Below are 23,024 nucleotides of genomic sequence, written 5' to 3'. Positions count from 1 at the left end.
CTCGTTGTTCCTGGTTGGGAAGAGGCTTCACTCTTCCAGGGCAGTAGCTGAACGTGGTTCTCTTCCCTTGTTTTCCTCACTAGTTGCTGTGTTTGGGGAGCAGGGCACATTCCCCCTTGGCTCCTGCCCTGGGGCTGCAGAGGGGAGAAGAGGGGCTGGGTCTCAGCTCTGCCCCAGGCGGCAGAGAGGAGCTGTCCCCGTCCCCTAGGCTTGGGTGGGGGCAGAGAGGGGAAGCGGGCCCCAAACCTGCCCCAGCGACCTGGGGAGCTGCCCCTGGTCCCCGGGCTGTAGGAGGGGGCTCCCAGCTTGGCCGGGCCCTGGGGGGGAGCGTTCCCTGGCCTGCAGGCGGGAGGGGAAGGGACGGGGGTGGGGGCAGGAGAGCGATCCCTGACCTCAGACTGGGCCTGTCCCGGGGCCCGTGGGGGCAGAGGGGGAGTTCCGGTCCGGGGGGCTGGCAGCGGGCCGCAGGCGGAGGAGCTCGGGCGAGGCGGCGGGCGGAACACAGGGCGCCGGCCCGGCCGGGCGGCGGGGAGGCGGAGGCGGCTGCACTGCCGGAAGGAACCGCCGGGACGGGCCGATGGAGGCGGCAGCGGGGCCGGCGGAGGAGGCTGGGCCGGATTCCTGCTTCCTGGACCGGTTCCGCAGCCAGCGCTATGCGGGGGCCTTCAGCCCGGAGAGCTGGGAGCAGGTGCGGGGCAGGGGCCGGGGCCGGGGCCGCGGCGGGGCAACGTGGGGCTGCCCCTAGGGGTGGGAGGCGGAGCGGGGGGTTGGGGGGCTGCCTATAGGGGTGGGTTGGTGTTGGGGCCGGGGTCCCCCTAGGGATCGGGGGGTGAAGCGGGGGCAGGTGGGGCTGCCCCTAGGGGTGGGGGGGGCAGAGCGGAGGGTTGGGGGGCTGCCCATAGGGATGGGTTGGTGTTGGGGTCCCCCTAGGGATCGGGGGGTGAAGCGGGGGCACGTGGGGCTGCCCCTAGGGGTGGGGGGCGGAGCGGAGGGTTGGGGGGCTGCCCATAGGGATGGGTTGGTGTTGGGGTCCCCCTAGGGATCGGGGGGGTGAAGCGGGGGCACGTGGGGCTGCCCCTAGGGATTGGGAACCAGAGAGGAAGGACATGGCGGGGTGCTCCTTAGTGATGGGTTGATGCTGGGGGGTGGTGCTGCCCCTAGGGATGGGGGTGGGGCAAGGCAGGGACATCCTAGCAGTGGGGTGGGTATTGGGAGCTGGGAGTGCTACGACAGCAATGGGGCGGGGGGAGGAGGTCTCCCAGCTTCGCAGAGCGGCTATGGCGGTCTGACAGAGGTGGGAGGGGAGGTGTTCCCCTCTTTGAGTGGGGCTGTCGCAGCCCTGGGCAGTGACACAGAGTGAGGCTCTCCCCTGGTGAGAGCATGGGCCAGTGCAGGCCAGATGCTGCCACAGCCCACACACAAGAAGGTGACAGTAAAGATGCCCTTTGCGGGGTAGGAAATGCCCCGCGGAAATGCTGCCAGAGAAACTCTTCTGTTTCCTCCCAGTGGATCACTAGTGAGGGGCTCTTGCTCCAAAAGGTGTGGGTGAGCTCTGAGTGCTGCCTTTTAGTCCTTCAGTGTGTGCTGGCTACCTGGGCCCTCACTGGCTTCGTGTGCTGGAAGAGACTGTTTTGCCAGACCATATTAATAAGCACATAACAGGGACTTAATTCCAGTTGTAAGAGTGTTTTCTGACACTTTGGCCATTATTGACAGGAATTTGACAAGATCCCCTTGTTTATGAAGGAGTCCCCGTCTGAGATTGATCCTGAGCAGAACCCTGAATTGGCTTGCCTTCAGTCAATTATTTTTGATGAGGATCAGCCTCCTGAAGGTACTTCATTTCATGGAAGTTTAAATCTCTACTTTTGCACACCAGTCAGGTCTTGTGCTACTGCTCTTTGGGGTTATTCCTGGGATATCAGGATTTAGTCTGAAGGTGGGTGGGGTGGGTTCTAAGTATCTGCTTTTCTGCGAATGGCCAGCGAGTATTTAAAGAGTGTAAGTATGCTAAGGTGGGGTGATCTGTTGATTGCATTGTACAAGGAAAGGTGTTTTGTTTTGTCTTTGCAGAGCAAGCGAACACTTATAAGAATGAGGGAAATGAGTACTTCAAGGAAAAGAACTACAAGAAAGCTGTAATCTCATATGCTGAAGGGTTAAAAAAGAAATGCAGCAACCAAGATTTGAATGCTGTGCTTTATACTAATAGAGCAGCAGCACATTTTTATCTGGGTAATGTCCTATGTTGTATTTTATGTCTGGCCTAGATTCTGTGTAACCAAAAATGACTAAGTTGCTTTTTCTATTTCTATCATGTGCTTTAACTGTTACAAACTTTGAAAAAGAATTTGGATAATTACAATCTGTCCCCCCAGTTCTGAGAGAGACAGGTGTTTAAAGTAATGAGCCAGCTTCTCTCGGTGAGATAGAGAAGCTTTCTAGCTACACGGAGTGGCACACCTAAATACAAGATCAACAGTTAGTTTAATAAAAGGGACCGTTCAGTGTAAAGTGGCCTGTGGCTTTAACTCTTTTTGCAGAGGGGGGTTAAACCTTGGAGCTTCTATTTCCCACGTTGCTAAATTTAAGGGATTGCAGGAATAGTTGCCAAAGCAAAGTGCTTTGGGGAAGAGACAGTGTGGAGCTAACTGGCTGATGTTGGTCTTCTTTGGACTAATTCCCAAAGATGTTATAATAATGGTCCTGATTGGGCAGTAACACTGTGAACCTGGGTCAGGAGTAGGTGTGAGAGGAGAACTTTGATAAAACTCTGGTTCTACAGTGAAGCGATAAGACAGAAAACTATACATGTGCCTCAGGATTTGGGAAACCTATGTATTCTAACAGGTCCCATTAAGATCCGTGCAACAAAATAAGGAAGTTATGGATATTGAGAACAATCTGTTGTGCATTAAAATTAGCAACTTGTGCATTGTCTGTCCTAGCTTGTATTATCCATCCTTTACTTTTCTGGACACTAGATTCAATTTCTGGGTGCTCCAGTCATGTATTTCTGTTGTCATTAATGTGTTTCATCTCCATCTGTACCCATCTTATGGCTCTAGAAGGTGCATTGTACTATGGCTGAGCCTAATGATTTCTCTTGTCCTCAAGTCTGATTGGACTTTAGAAGTTTGTTTGTGTGAAATGTTCTGACCCACGTTTTGCTTTATATAGGCAACTACCGTTCTGCTCTCTGTGATGTGATCACAGCAAGAAAGCTGAAACCCAACCATCTCAAAGCAATAATAAGAGGTAAGATTTTAAAAACAAATGGATAGTATGCCAGTATTTTGAAGTTCAAAGGTAAATTAGAAATGCTAAACACAGACCACTTTATTTTGCTACATATATTGTGTTTAAGGAGTATTTTACTCTGTGTGTAATAATACAATGATTATTGATATTTAACTAATCAAAAGCCAAGACTTCAAAATGCTGAGCAATTTGTTGCAATGCTGTTGTTATGAGTAGACTGTCGATTTTTATTATGTTTGATTGAACGTATTTTTAAGTTAGTTTGTTTCCATTTTATAATACAGCTTTGTTTATTTATCTTGAATGGGTGATAGTCTGTAATGAATTTCTGCTTATCACTGTATTCTCTGTCTGAAAAGAGATCAGTTACTGAGGCATTTTATCTTGTATAGAGTACACTGAGAGTGGGAAGAAATCCCTTCCTGACCCCTGAAGCATGAGTTTGCAGGATCATAAGATATAAACCAGAAAGGATCCCTAGGGCTGCTCCCCATCCCAACCACCACAAGCAACCCTGTCAGACTGTCCCACTCATACATTTGCCCTACTGTCTCCCTATTAGTTCTAATTTGTTTGCCCCAATGGCTCCTATAGAGACTTCTCCAGAGCCTCATTCCCCTGATAGTGCTTCACAATCTGGTAATTTCCAGCCTGCAGTAGTTCATGGACAGTTTATACCCATTTGTTCATGTGTCAACATTATTCTGTAGCTTAAATAGTTCTTCATCCCCAATGCAGGGGTGAGCAATAATTTTTAATGGGGGGTTACACTCAAATAATTTGGTAAGTATTCCAGGGCCATACTTTTCCATTATATTAATAGAGAAATGCCAGGTCTGAGGTGGAGCTCAGAAGGGAACTTGGGATAGGGGACTGGGGTGCAGGAGGGTGTGTGGGATCTGGGAGGAGGTTTGGGTGAAGGAAGTGGTTGTGACCTGAGGCAGGAGATTGGCGTGCAGGGTTGGAGAGAGAGTAGGAATGCAGGAGCAGGGGTGCAGAGGGTTAGGGTTGTGAAGAAGAGGTGCTGGAGGGAGGGTGGGAGGACAAGAGGGTTGAGATGAGGAGTGGGGTCCCAGAGGAAGGCTCTGTCCAGGAGGCACTTACATATGTGGCTCCCAACCAGCAGCCCAGCAGGTCCCTAGGGCTGTTCTCTGCACCTGTTCCAGTTCAAATTAACCTTTCTTTGAACACAGATGACCAGAATTGTACATCATATTCTGTATTGCATAGGGCTTTAAGAGTGTCTTATACAATAACATGTAATATTTCTCTGTACTGGAAGTACCTCCCTGATACACCCTGGGGTTGCATTTTTTGCAGTTGCATCACATTGATGACACCTTGTCATGTTTGATCAGTCAATACGTCCTGGTCTCTCTCCTCCTATATTGCTTCCAACTGATGAGTCTTCAGTATGAATTCTTATTGGATCCCAAGTGAATGGCCTTGCACTGTGAATGTCATCCCATTTCTGTTACTTCAGTCTTCAAAATCTCTTCTTAAAAGAGAGAGGTTCTAAATCTTTAACAGAGTAAAGGTCCAAAAAGTTATTGCTGTGCTTTAATTTGAAATTGTTACAAAGGCCTATAACTTTGTTGATTTCAATGCAGTTAAAACACCAGAGAGTTTGCCAATGTTCAGAGACTTCTGTTTCAGTTATCACCTTGCTACGCTGCAGAAATCCTATCCTGGAGTCTGATCCTGTGAAAACAAACTAGCAAACATGGTGTTTGCTGCATGAAATAGCACCAGTAAAGTCATTAAACCTCATAGTTGTGCTTATTTATACTACACTACACTGTGGCCCCTTTTTGTCTTGAGAGACTGTGGTTAGCAGTGGTGGTGAGGATCTGTGGGCAGTGTTTGAGTCTGCAGCTTTTCTCATGGCTTATGCGTCCAATATTGGATTTGCATGGTTGATTGCAATAACCGCATGTCAGTCTATTTCCGAATTCTTGAGTCTGAGAGTTTCCTTCTAAGACGAAGTTCTTTTGCATGGCTTGCACATATGCTGTCAAAGGATGATGTGCCCTGTTGTAGCAATCGTCGCCAGGCATTTCAATCTGATGAGGTAGATTCAAGGGGCAAGGTTTTTGGACTGATGATGAATTTTTTCATGGCATTTTTGCATGTACGCTTGAATCTTAGGTTTGGTCTTCCTCTTGTTCTCGACCCTCATGACAGTTCACTGAAGAGGATTTCTTTGGGAAGACGTTTGTCACGCATTGTTCTCACATGACCAAGCCATCATAGTCTTCTATTAAGGATCGCTATGAGGCTGGGTATGCCAGATCTTGACAGGACATCTGCATTTGAAACTTCATCTTGCCAATTGATATTCATAATTCCGTGGCAGCAGCAAAGACGGAAATCGTTCAGTTTTTTTCTCCTGGTTTGAGTAGGTGGTTCTTGCCTTAGAAGCATATAGCAGGATACTCAATATACATGCATGATAGATTAGTATCTTTGTTTTCACTGTCAGTGTAGGATTGTTCCATGCTTGTTTCATAAGTCTGCCAAAAATTGTAGCTGCCTTCCCTATTCTGATGTTCAGTTCTTCGTCCGTGGGTAGGTTTGCAGTGACAGTAGATTCAAGGTAACAGAACTGTTGAACCACATCTAATGGGCTGTTATCCAGAATGACATTGGGTTGCTGAGGTATGTCTTGAAGCTGTGTCTACACTAGCCCCTTCCGAGGTTGGTAGATGCTAACGAGTCGCTGCAATGAATATGCAGTGCCTCATTAGCATAATGGCATCCATGGCAATTTGAAATTGTCGCTTTCCTAACACCAGATAGGAAGAAGGGGCTTTTGAAAACTAGGGGGTACTTTTGAAAGGCCCCTGTCTACATGGGCAGTACGCAATTTTGAATCACCGCGGCTGCCATTATGCTAATGCATATTCCAGGCAGCACCTCATTAGCATCTTCCAACCTCACTGATTATCATGCCCCCCTGAAAGGAAGGGGCTAGTTTAGATGCAGCTTGAGTGAATATAACAATTTTCTTCATGCTTATGTCAAGGGAAGACAATTTACAGGCTGTGGATAGGGAATCCATCAGTGACTGTAGCGTGTTCTCATTATGAGCAATGAGAGCTGCATCATCTGCGAAGAGGAGTTCCCTGATGAAGACTTTCTTGGCCTTATTGTTGGCCTTGAGTCTTGCCAGGTTGTAGAGAGAGCCGTCCAATCTTGTGTGGAGAAATACATCGCTGCGTGAGTTTTGAAATGCACAGTTTAGTAGAACTGAGAAGAATATGCTGAAGAGAGTAGGGGCAAGGACACACCCTTGTTTGATTCCACTCTTCGTTGCAAACGGTTCCAGTGTAGATCCATCGTATTGCACTGTTGCTTACAGGCTTTTGTGAAAGGATGTTATGAGCTTGAGTAGGGTCAGTGGGCAGCCAACCATGGTTAATAGTCGGTATAGTTCTGATGTACTGATTGTCTCAAATGCCTTTGTTAAGTCCACCAATGCTATGAATAATGGCTTTCCTTGTTCTCTGTGTTTTTTCTGTAGTTGTTGAAGTGAGAAAATCATGTCCATTGTTGACCTGCCAGCCTGGAAGCCACATTGTGTTTCTGGATAGACTCAATCTGCAAGTTTTTGTAGGGGTTTGAGAATGAGACAGGCAAATGCTTTGCCTGTGATGCTCAGTAACAAGATGCCTCTGTAGTTGTTGCAGTCACCCTTGTCTTTATAGAGAGTGATGATGTTTGCATCCTTCATGTCATGTGGGACATCTCCTGCTCTCCAACATTTTAGGAGTAAATCATAGAGGAGGGGGAAGAGCACAGCTTTGTTTGCCTTCAGGACTTCAGCTGGAATTCTATCACTTCCTGGTGCTTTTCTATTGGAGAGAGCATCAAGGGCTTGAGAAAGTTCTTCCACCGTAGGCTCTTCATCTAGCTCAGACATTTCTGGAAGAGTTGGATTAAGTTGTCAAATTCAGGTTGTATTGTACACTTGTGGGAATAAAGGCTTCAGTAGTGTTCCACTCATCTGGACGTCTGCAGCTTTTTGTCTGTGATCATCTGTCTATTTAAATGCTTCAGTGGGGCAACTTTGGTAATGTTTGGTCTGAGTGCTTTCTTCAGTCCATCATACATAGTTTTCAGGTTGCCCAAATCAGATGCCTTTCTAATATTAGAACATAGGTCAGCCCAATACTTGTTCGCACACCACCTGTATTCTCTTTGAAGAACAGATCTTGCATGTTGAAGTTGATCTCTTGTGCTTTGAAATGGGTTCTTTGTGTTATTCAGCTGTACCTTCTGTTTTTCTTCAAGAAGAGGCCTAAGAATGTTGGTATTTTCATTGATCCAGTCTTTTGTTAGAGAATTTGTATGTTCCAAAGGCACATTTGGCACTTTCATATATTGCATCTCTCAGCATGGACCATGTTTCATCAACAGTTTGTTGGTCTGCTTTGTGTTCCATTTTGCGAGTGAGATCATCCGCAAAGACAGAGCATTTCAGCGCATCTTTAGTATTGAGGGTATTGATTTTTGGTTTATTGCATTCCTTCGTTATACGGAGTTTCTTTGGGACAATTTTCACTCTGCTGATTATCAAGGAGTGATCAGTGTCGCAATCTATGCTGTGGTATGTGCATGCAGTTTTGATGGCATTGAGATGTTTCCTGTATAGCAGTACAAGGTCAAGTTGATGCTAGTGACTGGATCTGCAGTGGCGCCATGAAATCTTGTGATACTCTTTCAAGTTAAAGAAAGTATTAGTGATGCAGAGCTGATTCTGAGAGCTGAATTCAAGAAGTCTTTGACCATTTTGGTTCATTTTCCCAGTACTGTTATGACTGAGGCCGACGGGCCAGGACTGATGGTCACATCAAACTCTAGCACTGAAGTCACCAGGATGTACAGTTGTTTGTCACTTGGAAAGGAGTCGATAACTCCCAACACTTCCCCAACCTGCAGCTCCCCTTGCACCTTCCGGCCCAGCCCGATCTGCTCCCAGCATAGTCCTGAAACCCCTGACCCATCACACCTTCCCTTCCCAGGTACTGCTGGCGCAGCCCAGAGGAACAAGCCGCCACCTCCTCCACTGGAACTGGTTGACTAAATCTTTGTATAAGTAGATTTATACACTGAGCCTGTGTCACAATTTTTAAAATTTAATTCTTTCAGGAGCCTTGTGTCATTTGGAGTTAAAAAATTTCTCTGAAGCAATGACATGGTGTGAGGAGGGTCTGAGGATAGATTCAAAGGAGAAGAAACTTGTGGAAACAAGAGCCAAAGCTGACAGATTAAAGGTAAAAACTAAACCAAAACCTGACCGTGGCAATATAGGATTTACCAGGCCAGATCAGACCATCAGTTCAATATCCTCATCTCCTGTTCGGGAAGTACCTTGGGGTCCTTGGGTGGAAGGTACTTTATAAAAGCTAATTGTCACTTTTTCCCAAAGGGCGCTACAGTTTCTGTCCAGCAGGATCTAAAGATTGTAGAAGATTGATTGAGTGGCCTAATGGGCCTCTTCTAATCTTTATGTTTTGAATATTGGTCTTGTCCACAATCAGCGCATCCAATTTTACAGCTGGTTTCACTGCACCTAAAAAGGGATGTGGTTCCATATTAAAAACCAAACTGCTTATTATGGCTTTGCAATAACTCTCAAGTGATAATGGTCAGAAAAAAAGCAGGTATTCCCTACTATTTGCACTGAATGAGAAGGCTTCCTCCAATACCTGAAATGTATAGTCTGTTGGTTAGAGCAAGGGACTTAGGTCCCAAGATTCCATCCTCATTTCTGTCTCTCACTCACCATTGTGTCTTAGGCCTGGAATTAGCTTAATTAACCGCCTTTAATCTTCTGTTAAATGGTGATAGCAAGATTTGCCCCTCTCACAGGGGATGCCGAAGGTTTAATTAATGGTGGTAGAGAGCTTTTCAGAGTGGAAAAGAGTTGTTATATAAGGGCAAAGTGAGTAAAAACATAGCGGACAATCACTTAGCTTTTCCTTGAAGTGGTGTTGAATGTCATCTCTAGCCATGTCATTGTAAAGAGATGCCGTGAGAGGAACTGTGATTGGTGGCCCAAACTGGTATTGCAGCTTTTCAGTAAAACAGAGTGAGGAGGGATGTCAACTTACTTCACGTGATTGTGATGCAAACTTGTCTTGTGTGCAGCGAGCTGAAGAGCGAGATGTAAGGAAAGCAAAACTGAAGGAGAGAAAGGAGCAGACTCAACAGCAGGTCTTACTCACTGCCATAAAGGTATGCGCCTAAAATGTATGTAAGGTTCTCTTAAAAGTCGTCATTTTGAAAAGTCGCTCTTCATATGTAGGTAGGCAAGTCACTAAACCAGAGGTGGGGAGCTTGCAGCCCACGGTCCGGATCCGGACTGTGGCTTGTCTGGATCTGAACCCCACCGCTCAGGGCTCCCCTCCATAGCATCCAGCCCAGGTCCTCCGGCTGTGGAGCCCTGAGTCTCACAGGCGTGATCAGGCAAGCTGGGGTCAGATCCAGACCATGGGCTTTGCTGGGTGCCCCTGCCACTCACTGCGGTCCCACCAGTCAGGGGAATGGGGGGTTAGCAGCAGTGACGTTGGCAGTCCTGCCTGGAGGACTCATCCCACTGTTCTGATTGGCCAGAATTCCAGCCAATCAGAGCAGCAGAGGGAGGGGGCAACGATCTGTGTGCACCCAGAAGCAAGCTGCACCCCATTGCCCAGACCCCGTATCCTTCTCCTGCCCCCTCCCTCCCAGACCCCTCCTGCCCAAACTGACCCCTCACTTCCAGACTCTGCACCCCAAACCTTCCTGTGTCGTTCCTCTCACCGATACCCCATCCCTCTCCTACACTGCCTCCCACCCAGATCACCCACTTTCAGCCCACTCCTGCACCCCACTGTTCAACTGATTGTCTGTCCCCAGCTTGATCCTGCATGATCCCTGTCATCCAGACGCCATAGCCCTACTCCCCCTACAGTTGGGCTATTTTTGTTTGTTTGCTTGTCTCTCGTGTGGCCCCCAATTATTTGTCTGCAGGTCAGTGGCCCCTGACCCAAAAAAGGTTCCTCACTCCTGCACTAAACTTTAATTTGTAGGTCATGATCTCAGATTGATTCTTTCAATGTAGGAAAGGAACATCAAGCTGTTCCTAGAGGCCCCTAAGAATGAAGATGAAATATCAGATGGGCTGGGTGAGATGTCATTAAATGGACTGAGTTCTGACAATGCCATGGGCGCAAAGGTCTACTTAGATGATAATGGCAAATTAAATTGGCCTGTGCTCTTCCTGTATCCTGAATATGGACAAACCGATTTCATCTCTGCTTTTCATGAGGACGCCAGGTGATTTCACCAGACTTTCAAATGTGTTCAAAGCAGTTCAGGCCCAACATGTAGATTTTATGAGGTAAAAGTTTGGCCTATCTAATGACAGCAATATAAAAGTGACAGGTTATTTCAGTGGAAGCTTTATACCACGTACATTACAAGAAAATGAGTCAGAAATTAGTCAAAACAGTATTTTGAAGCCACCAGGTGCCTTGGGTGCCAGAAGTCCAGTTGCACAAGTCTCAAATGAAGAGAGATGTTAAAGCTGAAAATATAAACCTGTTCCAAAAATGACTAAAAAGTGGTCTTAGAGACCTGATATCGATTGTTCTGTTAACTCAAGGCTAGAGGTGGGTGCTCCATCACATCGGAAGAGGGAAAAGTCCCCTTCTCTTGGCATGAGCTCTAGTTTCTAGCGTTGCTGCAGGGTTGCAAGTTGGACTTGACATTCATAACAGTTTATGGTGGCATGTGTATTAACGAAACCTAATATTGATAGATATTTTTGTTCTAAATTGCAATGTACATGGATAGATAAGAGATGCTAACATTGTCCTTCAGTGTCAGAAAGCTAGGTCATTATACTGTGGTCACGCCCCACAGAAGGGAAAGTAAAAAACCAGAGCAGTTGCACTGTCAGATGAGTGGAGTGCGGAGAGTAAACAGGCAGCATAAGCAATGGCATGTAAATTAGATTTTGAAAGTGTTTTGTTCTAATCCTAAGCACAGTGGGTAATGCGTGTATCTTGGCAGTATCCCTCCAAATGCTAAAATCAGATCAAATGGGCACTTTCTACTGCAGTGTGGAAGCTGTTAATGAAAGTATGTATTTACAGCAAAGTATAAACTTCAACATGGGAAGAGTATGTTTGTGAAACTTACTGTGGCCTGAACATAATCAGCTAATTTGTGTTGAACCTGCTTACTCCTGTGATCTTTACCATCATTCATATTTAAAATGTATGAATTAGTGAATTGAACTACTATGTTTCTTAGCATGAATTATAGTATCTACTGAATGCTGCATAATGCTGTGATTAGGATCAAACAAGATCTGCTTTGGCTTTTAGGTTTATTGATCATATACTGGTGATGTTTGCTGAGTTACCGCCTTGGGATTTGGAAAGAAAATATCATCCCAGCAACCTAGAGGTAGGAAAGTTGCCATTTCTTCTATTTTGTATTTTAGATGTATATTTTTAATTGGTTTCTCACAGCTTACAAAGTGTATAAAATACATTTGTAACATTTTGTTTAGCATGGCTTCATGTGAAATAAGGATGAAGGCTTCATATTCATTTATACATTTCCAGGCTGGGAAGCTTTCTAAATGTATTGTGGTTGTTAGAAGCTGTAGAAGTTGAAAACAGTACAAAGCTATTGAAGAATGTGAAAATTCTCTTTCTCCCTCTCTGTATTTATATTTTTGTTGTGACATATTTTATTGCCTGGATTCCTGTGTGTGCAATGAGCAAGAATTACCAACCTGATAACTTTTTAAACTAGACTTTAGTGAAAAGTCAAACTAATCTGTACACCAGTACATGGTAGAAAAGCACGGGGCAATTGTTAGAATTAAGTAGTCTAGATATGAGTTGGACGCTGTTATGTATGGACATTTGATGAGCGTAACCATGTAAATAAAGAATTTTTAATTAGGTTGTTCCTGCGCACACATTTTCAGTATATTCTAATTTGCATTACAAGTTGTACCTCCCTGGTCCAGCAGCCTCAAGCCCTGAGTGGTCTCAGATGAGGGAATTTGTGGGACTTGGGAGGCTGCAGCCTGCTGGCTGGGCTCCCCTCCATGCTGGCATCCACTCCCTGCCCCCAGACTTCCTGGGGGGGTCTGCTGCTGGCAGGGTTTTACAGCCCCAGCCCAGCTCCCTGCCATCGTGGGGTTGCTAACAGGGCTCCCCAGCCAGGTTCCCCACAATGGAACTGCCAGCAGCACATGCTAGCCCTGACTGGGGCTTCTGCAGTGAGACTGCTGGTGGGATTCCTGCCACCAGCAGGGCTCCGCTCCTAGTTTGCCAGATCTGAGCAGCAGAGGCTCACTGGTCCAGGCGCTCTCTGGTCCTGGTGGGCTACAGATGTTGCTGGACCACAGAGTGCCGGATCAGAGAATTTCAGTCTGTACTCGCGGGCAAATTGCATAAGTTATTTTAAGTTATGGCTACAGTGTGGCAGTAGCCCATGTTTGAACCTTTTGAATCTTTCAGCAGGCTTTTAGCTAGTGTTTGTGGTTCCTTTGGTTGCCCCCAGGTGTACCTTAAGTATTCACCTTATGCCAAATTTTATCCAGGTTTATTTCGAACACGAAGCAAGAGAAGAAATATACCAAGTGGACGCTGAAAACACACTTCTGCAAGTGCTGCAGCACCAAAGGTGAGAGGGTGGCCTGGAGCAGCTTTTGTTTGGACAGCTGTACTGTGAGAAGTAGCGTCAGACTCTTCAGATAAAATTTAAGTGCTACCTGGGTAGGGTTAAAAGGCTTTCTTTAAAAGCACATTGCACTTCCCAGCCAGACTTTTGGTATCCACAAGCAAGGGAGGCACAACCCATAAGAGACGGAGATGATGCTCATTTTCTGGTCTGTATCCATAATATGTGATTTTGAAAAAAGCAGAAACAGCATAAAACTACCTCTGTGCTACTTTACTTAACACCTCAGTGAGTTACAGAAGTGCACTGCCTTTGTTCTGCTGTTTCCACTCACACACACCTGGATATTAATGCTGTTTCCAAACATTTTGTTAACAAAAAAAACAAGAGTCTAGACCTCAGGGGACCGAGTGTACTGAAGGGATCAAGTGTCTGGTGCTGACAACTCAGTGTGCATGTGAGAGCCAGAAAACCCCATGCTGAGAAAAACACTGATTTCAACTGCTAAGAAGCCAACAGGCTGACCTAGCCTGCAGTGTAAAATCACATGTGCTTTTAGATTGAAAAAAGAAGCTCCCCTCTCTATGCAGGAAGGAGGAATACTGGACTGCTCATGTAACTGAGCTCTCATTCCACAGCGAGAGATCTTGCAGCAAAGTCACCAATAGAAGCTCAGCCCTGGACTCCTGCTGTTCAGGGCTGCATCTTTACTAGCATTCCATAAAACTCAGCAACATGCGTAACCCATAGCAGTAACCTGGCCTGTTGCTGCTTTAACTTAGCAAGATGGATGTGATGTTCAGGATGACAGCGCTGTTTTGTCATCGGAAAAGCTGTAGAGAGAGGAGTTGATTCATAAAATACTCTCCCCACATGTGCACAGATCTCAGTCGAACAGGTGCTGCTAATTCAGCAACCAAAATCTTGTCATCAGCCCCCACAAAGCCATTTCTTTAACTTGTTGAAGTGGGTCTAAGGCTCAGTCTGTGTAATATTGCGGGAGGAATAAGGATGATTAAAGACCTTTTTGCGTGTGTGTTCTTTGCAGGTACTTTGTGAAGGCTGGGACGCCTACCTTTCTGATTTTAGTAACGCGGTCTCCTTTCTCCAAGAATTACTTTTTGGGCAAGAAGGTGAATCGACTAAAATGAGCAAGCAAAGACACGCGAGTACAAAAAGGGATGAGAGAAACCCTCCCTGTGGCCTGTCTTGTTCTTATCCATAGTTAAGAACAATCAGTCATCTGCTGTGTATTTTAATGTTTTTTCTACTTCAGTCAAATTAAACAGTTATCATCGGACCTTTGTCTTACAATTCTTGCACATGCCGAACTCTCCTGGGACAAAGTTGCTGAGGGCTGAGTGGATAGGGATTTGAAGCTTGATTGTTTTTTCCCCATCTATGTGTATAGTAGTCTGTCTGCACAGTGTATGAATGGCAGCTATGTATATGTATCACATCTCAATCACAGAGGAAGTGACATCAATTTTCAGCCTCCTTGCATTGTGGAGGAGTGAGTAATTCTGCCACTGACCATCCGCTGCACTGGAAGGGCTGTAGTCAGCTGATTTTGAAGTCAGTGGAACTGGGGTTTCTTGTAATAGCTCTGGATGAGTCTCTGCTCCTGGCCTGTGGATTAATGCAGTCAAATCAATACAGCAGCAGTTCACTTACTAATGCAGTGCACTATTGAATGGAGGGATGCAAAGCTCTTTAAGAGCTGTACATTTTATTGACCTTTCACTACCCTTTTGTACTGTCTGGTGCAGGTTGCAAATAGGTTTATTCTAAGTAGGCAGGTTTGTGTGTGCCTAGTGAGTTATACAAGATCATTTTCCTTATTGTGTTCATGAACAGGAAACAACACACAATAGTTTAAGTGAGGAACCCCCCCTCCCGTATTTCACTCACTACTAGTCACCTGTAGCTGGCGCCAAGTGAATTTACATTCTATGCTTCTATATTTAAAAAAAAAAATAAGAATTTTGTTCTAATCTAGAGATCTTTGGTCTCCTCATGTCCAGAGCTACAGTGATCAATAGCGATTGAAAACATGCGCTGCATTTGCAGTCAACCTAGTTCATCAGTCGGTAAAAACAACTCAGCTTCTATTAGAAGCAAATATAACTTTTACCACAAAGAATCTAACCCACCTCAAGAGACCTGTCAGGATATTTTATTTTCTCACAAAAAAGCTGGATTTAATCTAGCAGCTCCAAGCAACAGTACCATAACACTACTTTACAGCTATGTAGCATCTCACTGTGCATAAATAGTACATAAATAGCTAAGACCTAGGAGGTCAGTGAGTACACAGATCAGTGACTCCCCATTTTACCTGCACAATCATGCCATCTTTCAATAGCTCCAGCCATTAAAGGGCTTTGGAGTTAGTCTGGTCAGCTATCAGCACCGTTTAGTGGAATAACATTTGCTCAAGCCTACAGCTGTTAGTATTTCAATATTGTTTATCCAATCAAAGCATTTTCAATAAACACGCAGCAGGCCTGTTCCATGGTAGGGCACATATGGTGAGGTGACTAGTTCATAAGTCAACTGAGTTGAATTTTACTTCCTATCAAGTATGAAGGGCTATTTTGTATTCATGCCCATTTATTTAGACAGTGTAAAGTTACAGTTTAATCCAAAGTTAATTATTTGGTCAAGCGAACCTGTTTTGGTCATTCAGAAAAAAACCCTTTGAGCTTTTCTGTACTGCAGTGCACATGCCAGCGAGATGCTCAGTGGAGAGCTTGAGTATATAATTGTTCCACTCCCAAAGATTCCTGTAACAATGATGAAGTGCTCTGCCTAGATAAGCCAGGCACATCCTCTTCCAGAAGAGTGGCCTGTCAGCAAAACACAAGCTCACAGGACTGATGGAAACTTCCTTGATTCTTCCCTTTAAAAAAGTCTTTGGCCTGCTGCCTGTTTAGCATTCCCAGGCTCTGCTCCCATGGCCATTGGGTAACAAACCATTTTCAGCCCCTTTCAGTGACACTGTGAGAAGCTCTGCTTTGACTAATTCCATGTGAGAGAAACAAAAGCCACCTGTGCACTCCTGCAGAGAGCAGCAACAATGCAGAAGGAATCAAATGATGAGGAACAGCCTGAAAAGAGACATCTATAGTTTGGTTTAGAGAGATGGCTGGGGGCTGTAGTGAGCACCCTTCAAATATTCCATGGGCAGCCACCTTCATTAACCCCAAAGTAATGATCCACGTCACAGCAGCAGGGTGAGGGGCCATTATTATAGCACTATTTTGAGCAGACTAGCTAGATGTATTGTGGACAGCTGGAGGCTAGGTTTCCTACCTGTAAAGAACAGTAACAATAACACTACAGATTACTGGCCCAAAGGAAGTAAAGAACCTCTTTGGACTCTACACAAAGTCCTGTGGCACCTTATAGACTAACAGATATTTTGGAGCATAGGCTTTCGTGGGCAAAGACCCACTTCGTCAGATGACGAAGTTAGTTCATTTGCTAGCCATAATGAACTAACCACAGCGTAAGAGAACTTAGCAACAGCCTGCCACTGAGGTGAGTGTTGAAGGTAAGTAAACCTCATTTAATAATCCTAAACAGGAAGCTCAGGTCCCATCCTCATTAAGGAGTTCACTGGAATAATGTGTAGCAAATGCAGTCAGATTAAAAAATGCACAAGCGAAGCTGATCTGGAAAGAGACTAGTTCGAAAGAAGATGAAGGTATGTCAAGGAAGGTTTGTTGCCTGTCACAGAACTGGCCAGGAAAAGGAGAGAGGAAAGCAGTTGTTCTAATGTGACTCAAAGGTATTCATCTGAGAGTCCTAGAGAATGAAATATTTCTATTTACCCAGAGAAGAGGTGCAGTATCAGCTGGCATCTCCGTGTTGCTAAGGCAAGACTAGCCTTATAAATCAGGTCATCCAGTCTCTCCTCCCCTCCAGTGCCTGACCAGTAGTTGTACCTAACAGCAACAGTTGTACGTTCTGTATCGGACTGAGCCCACTAAGACATGTCCCAGAGGCACCCAGACACCTGTAAAGGGGTCATGACTTTTAGCTGTTACCAATTCAGACTGAATTCAAACTGGTGTGAGGCAGCTGAAAAGCTTCAGAGCCTGCTACATGTTTCCACAGAAAGCCCAATGACACGATTACTGTCTTCTTTGAAATCTAAACTTTTGTTATTAAAGATAAAAAATGAGTTTTTGCCAGTCTTGCCACTCTAATATTCCAGTTTCCAGCGTGGTTAGTGGCTGATAAAAGACCATCTCCAAAGCAACACCATTGATCAGAACAGTGGTGATTTAGGATTAGAGATGGAGATGTTGACATGCTAGGAACAGGCATGAAGGCTTTGTACACAAGCAAGCACACATTCCCAGCTTTCTGGTGGTGTGTTCCCTCAGCTCACTAGTTTCAGAGATGTAGTGCCGTAAGCAAGGATTCTCGAAAGCACTCAGGTGTCGACTTAAGCTTTACCACCACTGCTCTCAAGGAAAGTTGCGCTGTTGACTTCAGTGAAAGAGGTCTCCCCCTCAGCCCTTTACACCACCGCGCTATGAGTGTTAAATCCTGGTTGCAACCATCCAAGTGGTAAACCCCAGATGGCAAAGGGATCCTCTTCATTATCCAGAATATTTAAATATCTGGCAACCTCCTGGTCCTGAGGAAGAGTTTACGAAGCCACAGGTCCGCACCTCTGAAAAAGCTGAAAGGGACCTTCAAGGCCAGCACGTTCACTAAGGCTGGGGGCTCAGCAGCGGTTGATGTGGTACTTAAAACGGCAAAGAGATTCACGGTCAGCCAGCCAAAGATCTCATTCCTGGGTCTGCCCACCGGTGCCACCTGGTTTATTATCAAGCTGCTTTTGCTGTCCTCTCCCTGCTCGCAAAGTGGACACAAAACCCCAGGAATGTGATTTTGTTTCATATAATCTTTTTATTAAATGAGGCAAATCTCATCCCAGCTACAATGTGGAATTGCTGTAGAAGGACTAACAATTTTCTCTACAAGCTGAGTGAAGGTTTCTGGTTGGTGGTGGTTTTGATTTTACGCCTCACAAGCAGATGGAGGCTATTAAATCCCTGCTGGGATTCTTGAAGGAATTAAGTAAAACAGCTCAGTTAACGCTGGGCCCAAGACACACACAGGCTGGAGCAGTTGAGCGTGTTCAGAAACTCACTTTTATTTGCCACCTTGTTAATCTTGGATCTAATGAGTTTGAGACACAAAGTTCATTAGGACAGCTCACTGGGCTGGCAACAGCTCAACACGGCAGTCAGCCATTAGGTCTGAGAGAGGTTACTAACGGGTAGGGGCTGGGCAAGCTAGAGAAATAACATGTGTGACGTTCAGCAGAGGGCGCACATCCTGGCCAGTGCTACATGCACTTGAAGGACTGCTATGCCACCACATCGCGAGTGGCCCGTGCGCACTCCTTCACCCATCATTTAAAAATGAAGATCCCGAGCCCTGTGGCTGCGAAGCTCATCCAGGTTTGAACTAGTAGAGAAGTGCCAGGCTGTCTGACAAGACCTAAACAAGGTGTGCGCTGTCCACATTTGTCTCAATGGTGTATTAACTCTGACGTCTAATGACAACAGCTTACACAAGAGGGATCATTTCAGAGTCACTGAGCTACTCTGGTTTTGGGGCAGTGATTTGGCAGAGTACCTCCACTACACCAAGCCCTGATTCGAGTGCAGGCCAGAAAGATGGGTTACAAAATAAACACAATAAAAGACAGCAAACACCGCGGAGTGTTGCACAGATAATTATTACTGCTCGAAGGATTACTAGAGTGAAATATTTTTTTTCTTGGCAAAAGCTGCATCTGATTAAAAAATAAGCAAAGGCAAATAGACTGTAGGCTAAAGCTGAGTGTTGTTTCTGGTCACCTTGCCTAGACCTGCCCGAAGCAGGCCTTCTGGACTGGTTCTCCTTGTAACCATGGGAAATAGTCCCAGACCTTACAGAGGAGCGGGGAAAACTACCTGTGGTCCTTACTTGGCTCTAGGGTCGATGGTGTAGCACAGGGAACAGTGAATGGCGAGCGGCTGGGCTCAGGACCCAGCGTGGACCCAAGGAAGGGACTGAGTTTTAAACCAATCCAATGGAGAAGTTCTGCTTTGCCTAGGCAAACATTAGGAGTCAAGGGCGGGTGGGGGAAGGTCCCATTCAGTCCTCTGCAGACACGGAGCCTTGTGGGAATAGAAGGCAGCAGTACAACATTGCCATGTGCTGAGGACGACTGCTCCCGCAGGGGCCAAGCCAGCGGCAAGCCAACAGCCTATAAATCGCCCTGGTCCATCTCACTCTGCTGGGGTTGGAGGGAGGCGTTCTTTGAAATGGATGTGGCGGGGGGACCTGGCTGCCAGGGCCAGGACAAGTCTGAGTCTCAGCAAGGGGGTTCTGTGCCTCCCAGCCAGCCAGGAAGGGCAAACACTCTGCCAGCCCCGCAGGAGGAGATGCCCCCCACCAACGCACAGGAGACGCACTCGTGGGGCTGCTAAGCCCAACTGGGGCCGCACAACCCACATTTCCAACCCACAGCCACAAGCTGCATTCTCCACCACACCAGTCCCGCAGAAATGCCCCCCCCACCTGGCAGCCCCTGCCACCAAGGTGTGCCCTGTAAAGCCACAGCAGCTGCTGCTGACCAGCCCGCCCCAGGCACTGCCTGCTTCATGCAGGAGCCACTACAACTGGGGGGGGGGTAGCAATATTTCCTTGGGGTGGGTGGTCCGTGCCAAAAAAGTGACCTTTTGACTGCTAAGTATGGGCCAAGTGCCAGTGCGACCTTTTTAAAGCCACTAATTGTCCTACTTACAACAGCATCATCAATAAATGGCGTTGCAGCGCTTTGCCAGTTAGGTGGTGGCTGGTAACATGAGCTGGGCTTGGTTATGCCCCAGGCTGCCTGGCTTTCAGCAAGATCCCAGCTGGGTGGGGGGGGCAGGGCTGAGCTCCCACCTTGGGTGCTGCCCCTGTGCTGCCGTTGGCGCTAAAAGCTGGCTGGCTGTCAGCTAAGGCTGTAGCAGCACCTCATGTGCGCTCCATGGCTACGTCTACACGTGAAGCCTACATCGAAGTAGCTTATTTCGATGTAGCGACATCGAAATAGGCTATTTAACGTCTACACATCCTCCAGGGCTGGCAACGTCAACGTTCAACATTGACATTGCGCAGCACCACATCGAAATAGGCGCAGCGAGGGAACATCTACACGCCAAAGTAGCACACGTCGAAATAAGGGTGCCAGGCACAGCTGCAGACAGGGTCACAGGGCGGACTCAACAGCAAGCCGCTCCCTTAAAGGGCCCCTCCCAGACACAGTTGCACTAAACAGCACAAGAGCCACAGAGCCGACAACTTGTTGCAGACCCTGTGCATGCAGCATGGATCCCCAGCTGCAGCAGCAGCAGCCAGAAGCCCTGGGCTTAGGGCTGCTGCACACGGTGACCATAGAGCCCCGCAGGGGCTGGAGAGAGAGCGTCTCTCAACCCCTCAGCTGATGGCCACCATGGCAGACCCCGCTATTTCGATGTTGCAGGATGTGGATCGGCTACACGTGCCCTACTTCGACGTTCAACTTCGAAGTAGGGCGCTATTCCCATCCCGTCATGGGGTTAGCGGCTTCGACGTCTCGCTGCCTAACATCGATGTTAACATCGAAATAGCGCTCAACACATGTAGCCGTGATAGGCGCTATTTCGAAGTTAGTGCCGCTACTTCGAAGTAGCGCGCACGTGTAGACACAGCTTAAGTGATTTAGGGGTCAGTATCTGAGCTAGTGATCTACACCCCACCCCTGCTGTGTGGGTTACAGTTCCACATAAGAACTGGGTGGCGATGCAAGTAATTGGGGGGGTGGGCCACATGTGCCTCATTTCCTTTGCCCCCCACACAAACCCACAGGCTGTCTTGCCCACCCTGTTTCACACTGGCAGAATAGGCTGCCTGTCACCAATATTAACATGGCCCCCTAGTACCTAACACCTTTTACTGCAGTTGCCCTTGCTACACCTTGGGGCTTGTCAAGGCTGTGCCCAACTTTGACACACTGCGTGCAGACGGCAGGGGCCCGCCAGAGACCTTAGAACTACCTGGCCTCACTAGGCTGCTGCTTTAAAACTTCCCCAGGTCACAGACTCCCTGGCCCTGGGAGGCAGCTGCCATCACCCAAGTGAGAAAATCTCTCTTTAGACACCCCCCCCCCCCCCCGAGACACACACTTGGGGTGTCCCCCTGTGGGGTTAACCCTCAACCCTCCCTTAGAAGAGTGCTTGAAACCAAAAAGGAAGCCATTAGGCTGCAATCTGATACCTGCCCTTTCAGTCTCAGTATCAGCGTGGGAGCCGCATTAGTCTGAATCATGAAAAACCAACAAAAAGTCTTGTAGCACCTTATAGGCTAACAGATGTATTGGAGCATACATAGGCTTTCGTGGGCAAAGCAGGTCTTTGCCCACGAAAGCTTATGCTCCAAAATATCTGTCAGTCTATAAGGTGCTACAGGACGTCTTGTTTGTTTCAGTCGCAGGCATTTGTGTACACAGACCCTTCTCTAGGCCACAGGAACTAAATCCTGGTCTTCACTAAAAGGTGGGTTTTTAACAAAACAAAAGACATACATGTTAAAGCTACTTGGTTGCTAGGTGTGACAGCACAACTAAAAAAAAAAGGGTAGAGTAAAGCCCAGAGAATTACATCCCTAAGATTCAGTTTACTGGTATAGTGTACCAGGCATTGGAGGGCAGCGGCTGCCAACCTGCGAAGTCCTGCACCAAACTTAAAACAGAAAATAACCTGATGGTGGCGATTAAACATTTCGTTGTCAGTATGCCTAGATGTCTTTGAGGCCTGGCTATTTACTGCATTCTCCAAGCCTGCTGGGGCTTAAACCATTTCTGTGTCCTCCAGCCACACACAGAAAGCCCACCCCTATCTCCAGTCAGGTAACTGCGTCAATTCAAAAAACTCTCCTCTTCCCATTGGCTCATCTGGCTGTTTGCCAACAGAGACCCATCGCTGCCTGGGTTTAACCCTTTACAGACATTCATTCATGCCAGGGAAGTAGGAAGACACCATCAGCTGCACATTACAAACTAAGTGACTCACCCAAGTTCCCACAGGCTGTTGGTGGCACAGATGGGACGGGTGCCTCGGGCTCTACAGCCCAGACTAGTGCCCAAAGCAAAGAGCCAGCTGTCCCCAGTCGTCACCTGTGTATGCACTTGTGCGATTCTGCCCCGGGTGTTTCAGCCAAGGCTCTCCAGGCACTGGGAAGAAAACGGCACAGCACTAATCTGTGGGATGCGCCATACAGTGGGTCACCCCTCAAATCAGCACTGAAGCCTGGCAGGGAAGGCAAAAGTCTTGGCTCCCAGTCACGCTCAAACTAGCAGGTGAACTTGTGCTTTTAATGCACTGAGCCCAAATCTGTCCAGGCACTCAATAAAATGGGGTGCAGTGTAACAAGCCAACTCTTGCTCAGCAGACAGGCCACTTGACAGGAGGGGGTAGCCGCTGCCGTGCTTAGGTTTGGTCAGGAGTAGTCACCAGACAGACAGCACTGGTTTAGCTACTTCCAGTTAGTGCCTCGAGCTTTGTGCATGCCACCCAGCTTTTACTGCAACATGGCTGCAGTCCTGTGTCCTACAGCAGGCTGGTATCCTTGCTTACCTAAGCGCAGCCCAACCGTCCCACGTGGCTGCTGTCACTACTTGCCAGAACACCGTTCAGTGTTACCTTCTGCTGTTCCCTGCCTCTGTGTGTGTGCGCACACCGCCCACCCCCCGCACCCCAATGCTTTTTGACAAAAGTTGGCAGGGGCAACTGGTACAGCTGCCCACTTTTGCCAAAAAACATCCAGCTGGCTGGGACTGGACTGAAAAAAAATAGAGCTGCCCTGGGGCAAACAGTATGTACAGTCACCTCACACAAAAGCAGTCTAGTGCCTGCTCTACAATTTGATGGCCTCTGGTTGCTCCTTAGCCTGCAGCTGGATGAGCAGTTGAACCGGGGCTCACAGGAGGGGGGTGGGGTGAGAATAGTCTCCAGAATCTGGAGCCCACCTGGGCTCCC

General features: G+C 47.1%; 1 protein-coding gene across 1 annotated transcript; it reads left to right on the top strand.

Annotated features, from left to right (window-relative positions):
* Window positions 1-483: 483 nt before the first annotated feature.
* Window positions 484-14,251, top strand: TTC4 (tetratricopeptide repeat domain 4). The gene is made up of 10 exons (XM_075003494.1): window positions 484-688; window positions 1,717-1,834; window positions 2,074-2,235; window positions 3,181-3,258; window positions 8,413-8,537; window positions 9,415-9,501; window positions 10,367-10,581; window positions 11,637-11,718; window positions 12,872-12,954; window positions 14,000-14,251. The coding sequence occupies exons 1-10, from the start codon at window positions 578-580 to the stop codon at window positions 14,100-14,102; spliced, it is 1,164 nt and encodes a 387-aa protein (XP_074859595.1). The 5' UTR covers window positions 484-577; the 3' UTR covers window positions 14,103-14,251.
* Window positions 14,252-23,024: the final 8,773 nt, after the last annotated feature.

The sequence above is a fragment of the Carettochelys insculpta genome, chromosome 9 (genome assembly GCF_033958435.1).
Source record: "Carettochelys insculpta isolate YL-2023 chromosome 9, ASM3395843v1, whole genome shotgun sequence".
NCBI lineage: Eukaryota > Metazoa > Chordata > Testudines > Carettochelyidae > Carettochelys > Carettochelys insculpta.
Note: the sequence above shows the minus strand (reverse complement) of the source record. Positions and strands in the feature narration are given on the sequence as shown.

Bases quoted from the DNA above. Each gene is read 5' to 3' on its own strand.
- TTC4 (XM_075003494.1), top strand. From the start codon at position 578: ATGGAGGCGGCAGCGGGGCCGGCGGAGGAGGCTGGGCCGGATTCCTGC. The intron at 10,582-11,636 runs GTGATTTCACCA...TTTGGCTTTTAG, and splicing joins GCTTTTCATGAGGACGCCAG to GTTTATTGATCATATACTGG. The intron at 11,719-12,871 runs GTAGGAAAGTTG...AATTTTATCCAG, and splicing joins ATCATCCCAGCAACCTAGAG to GTTTATTTCGAACACGAAGC.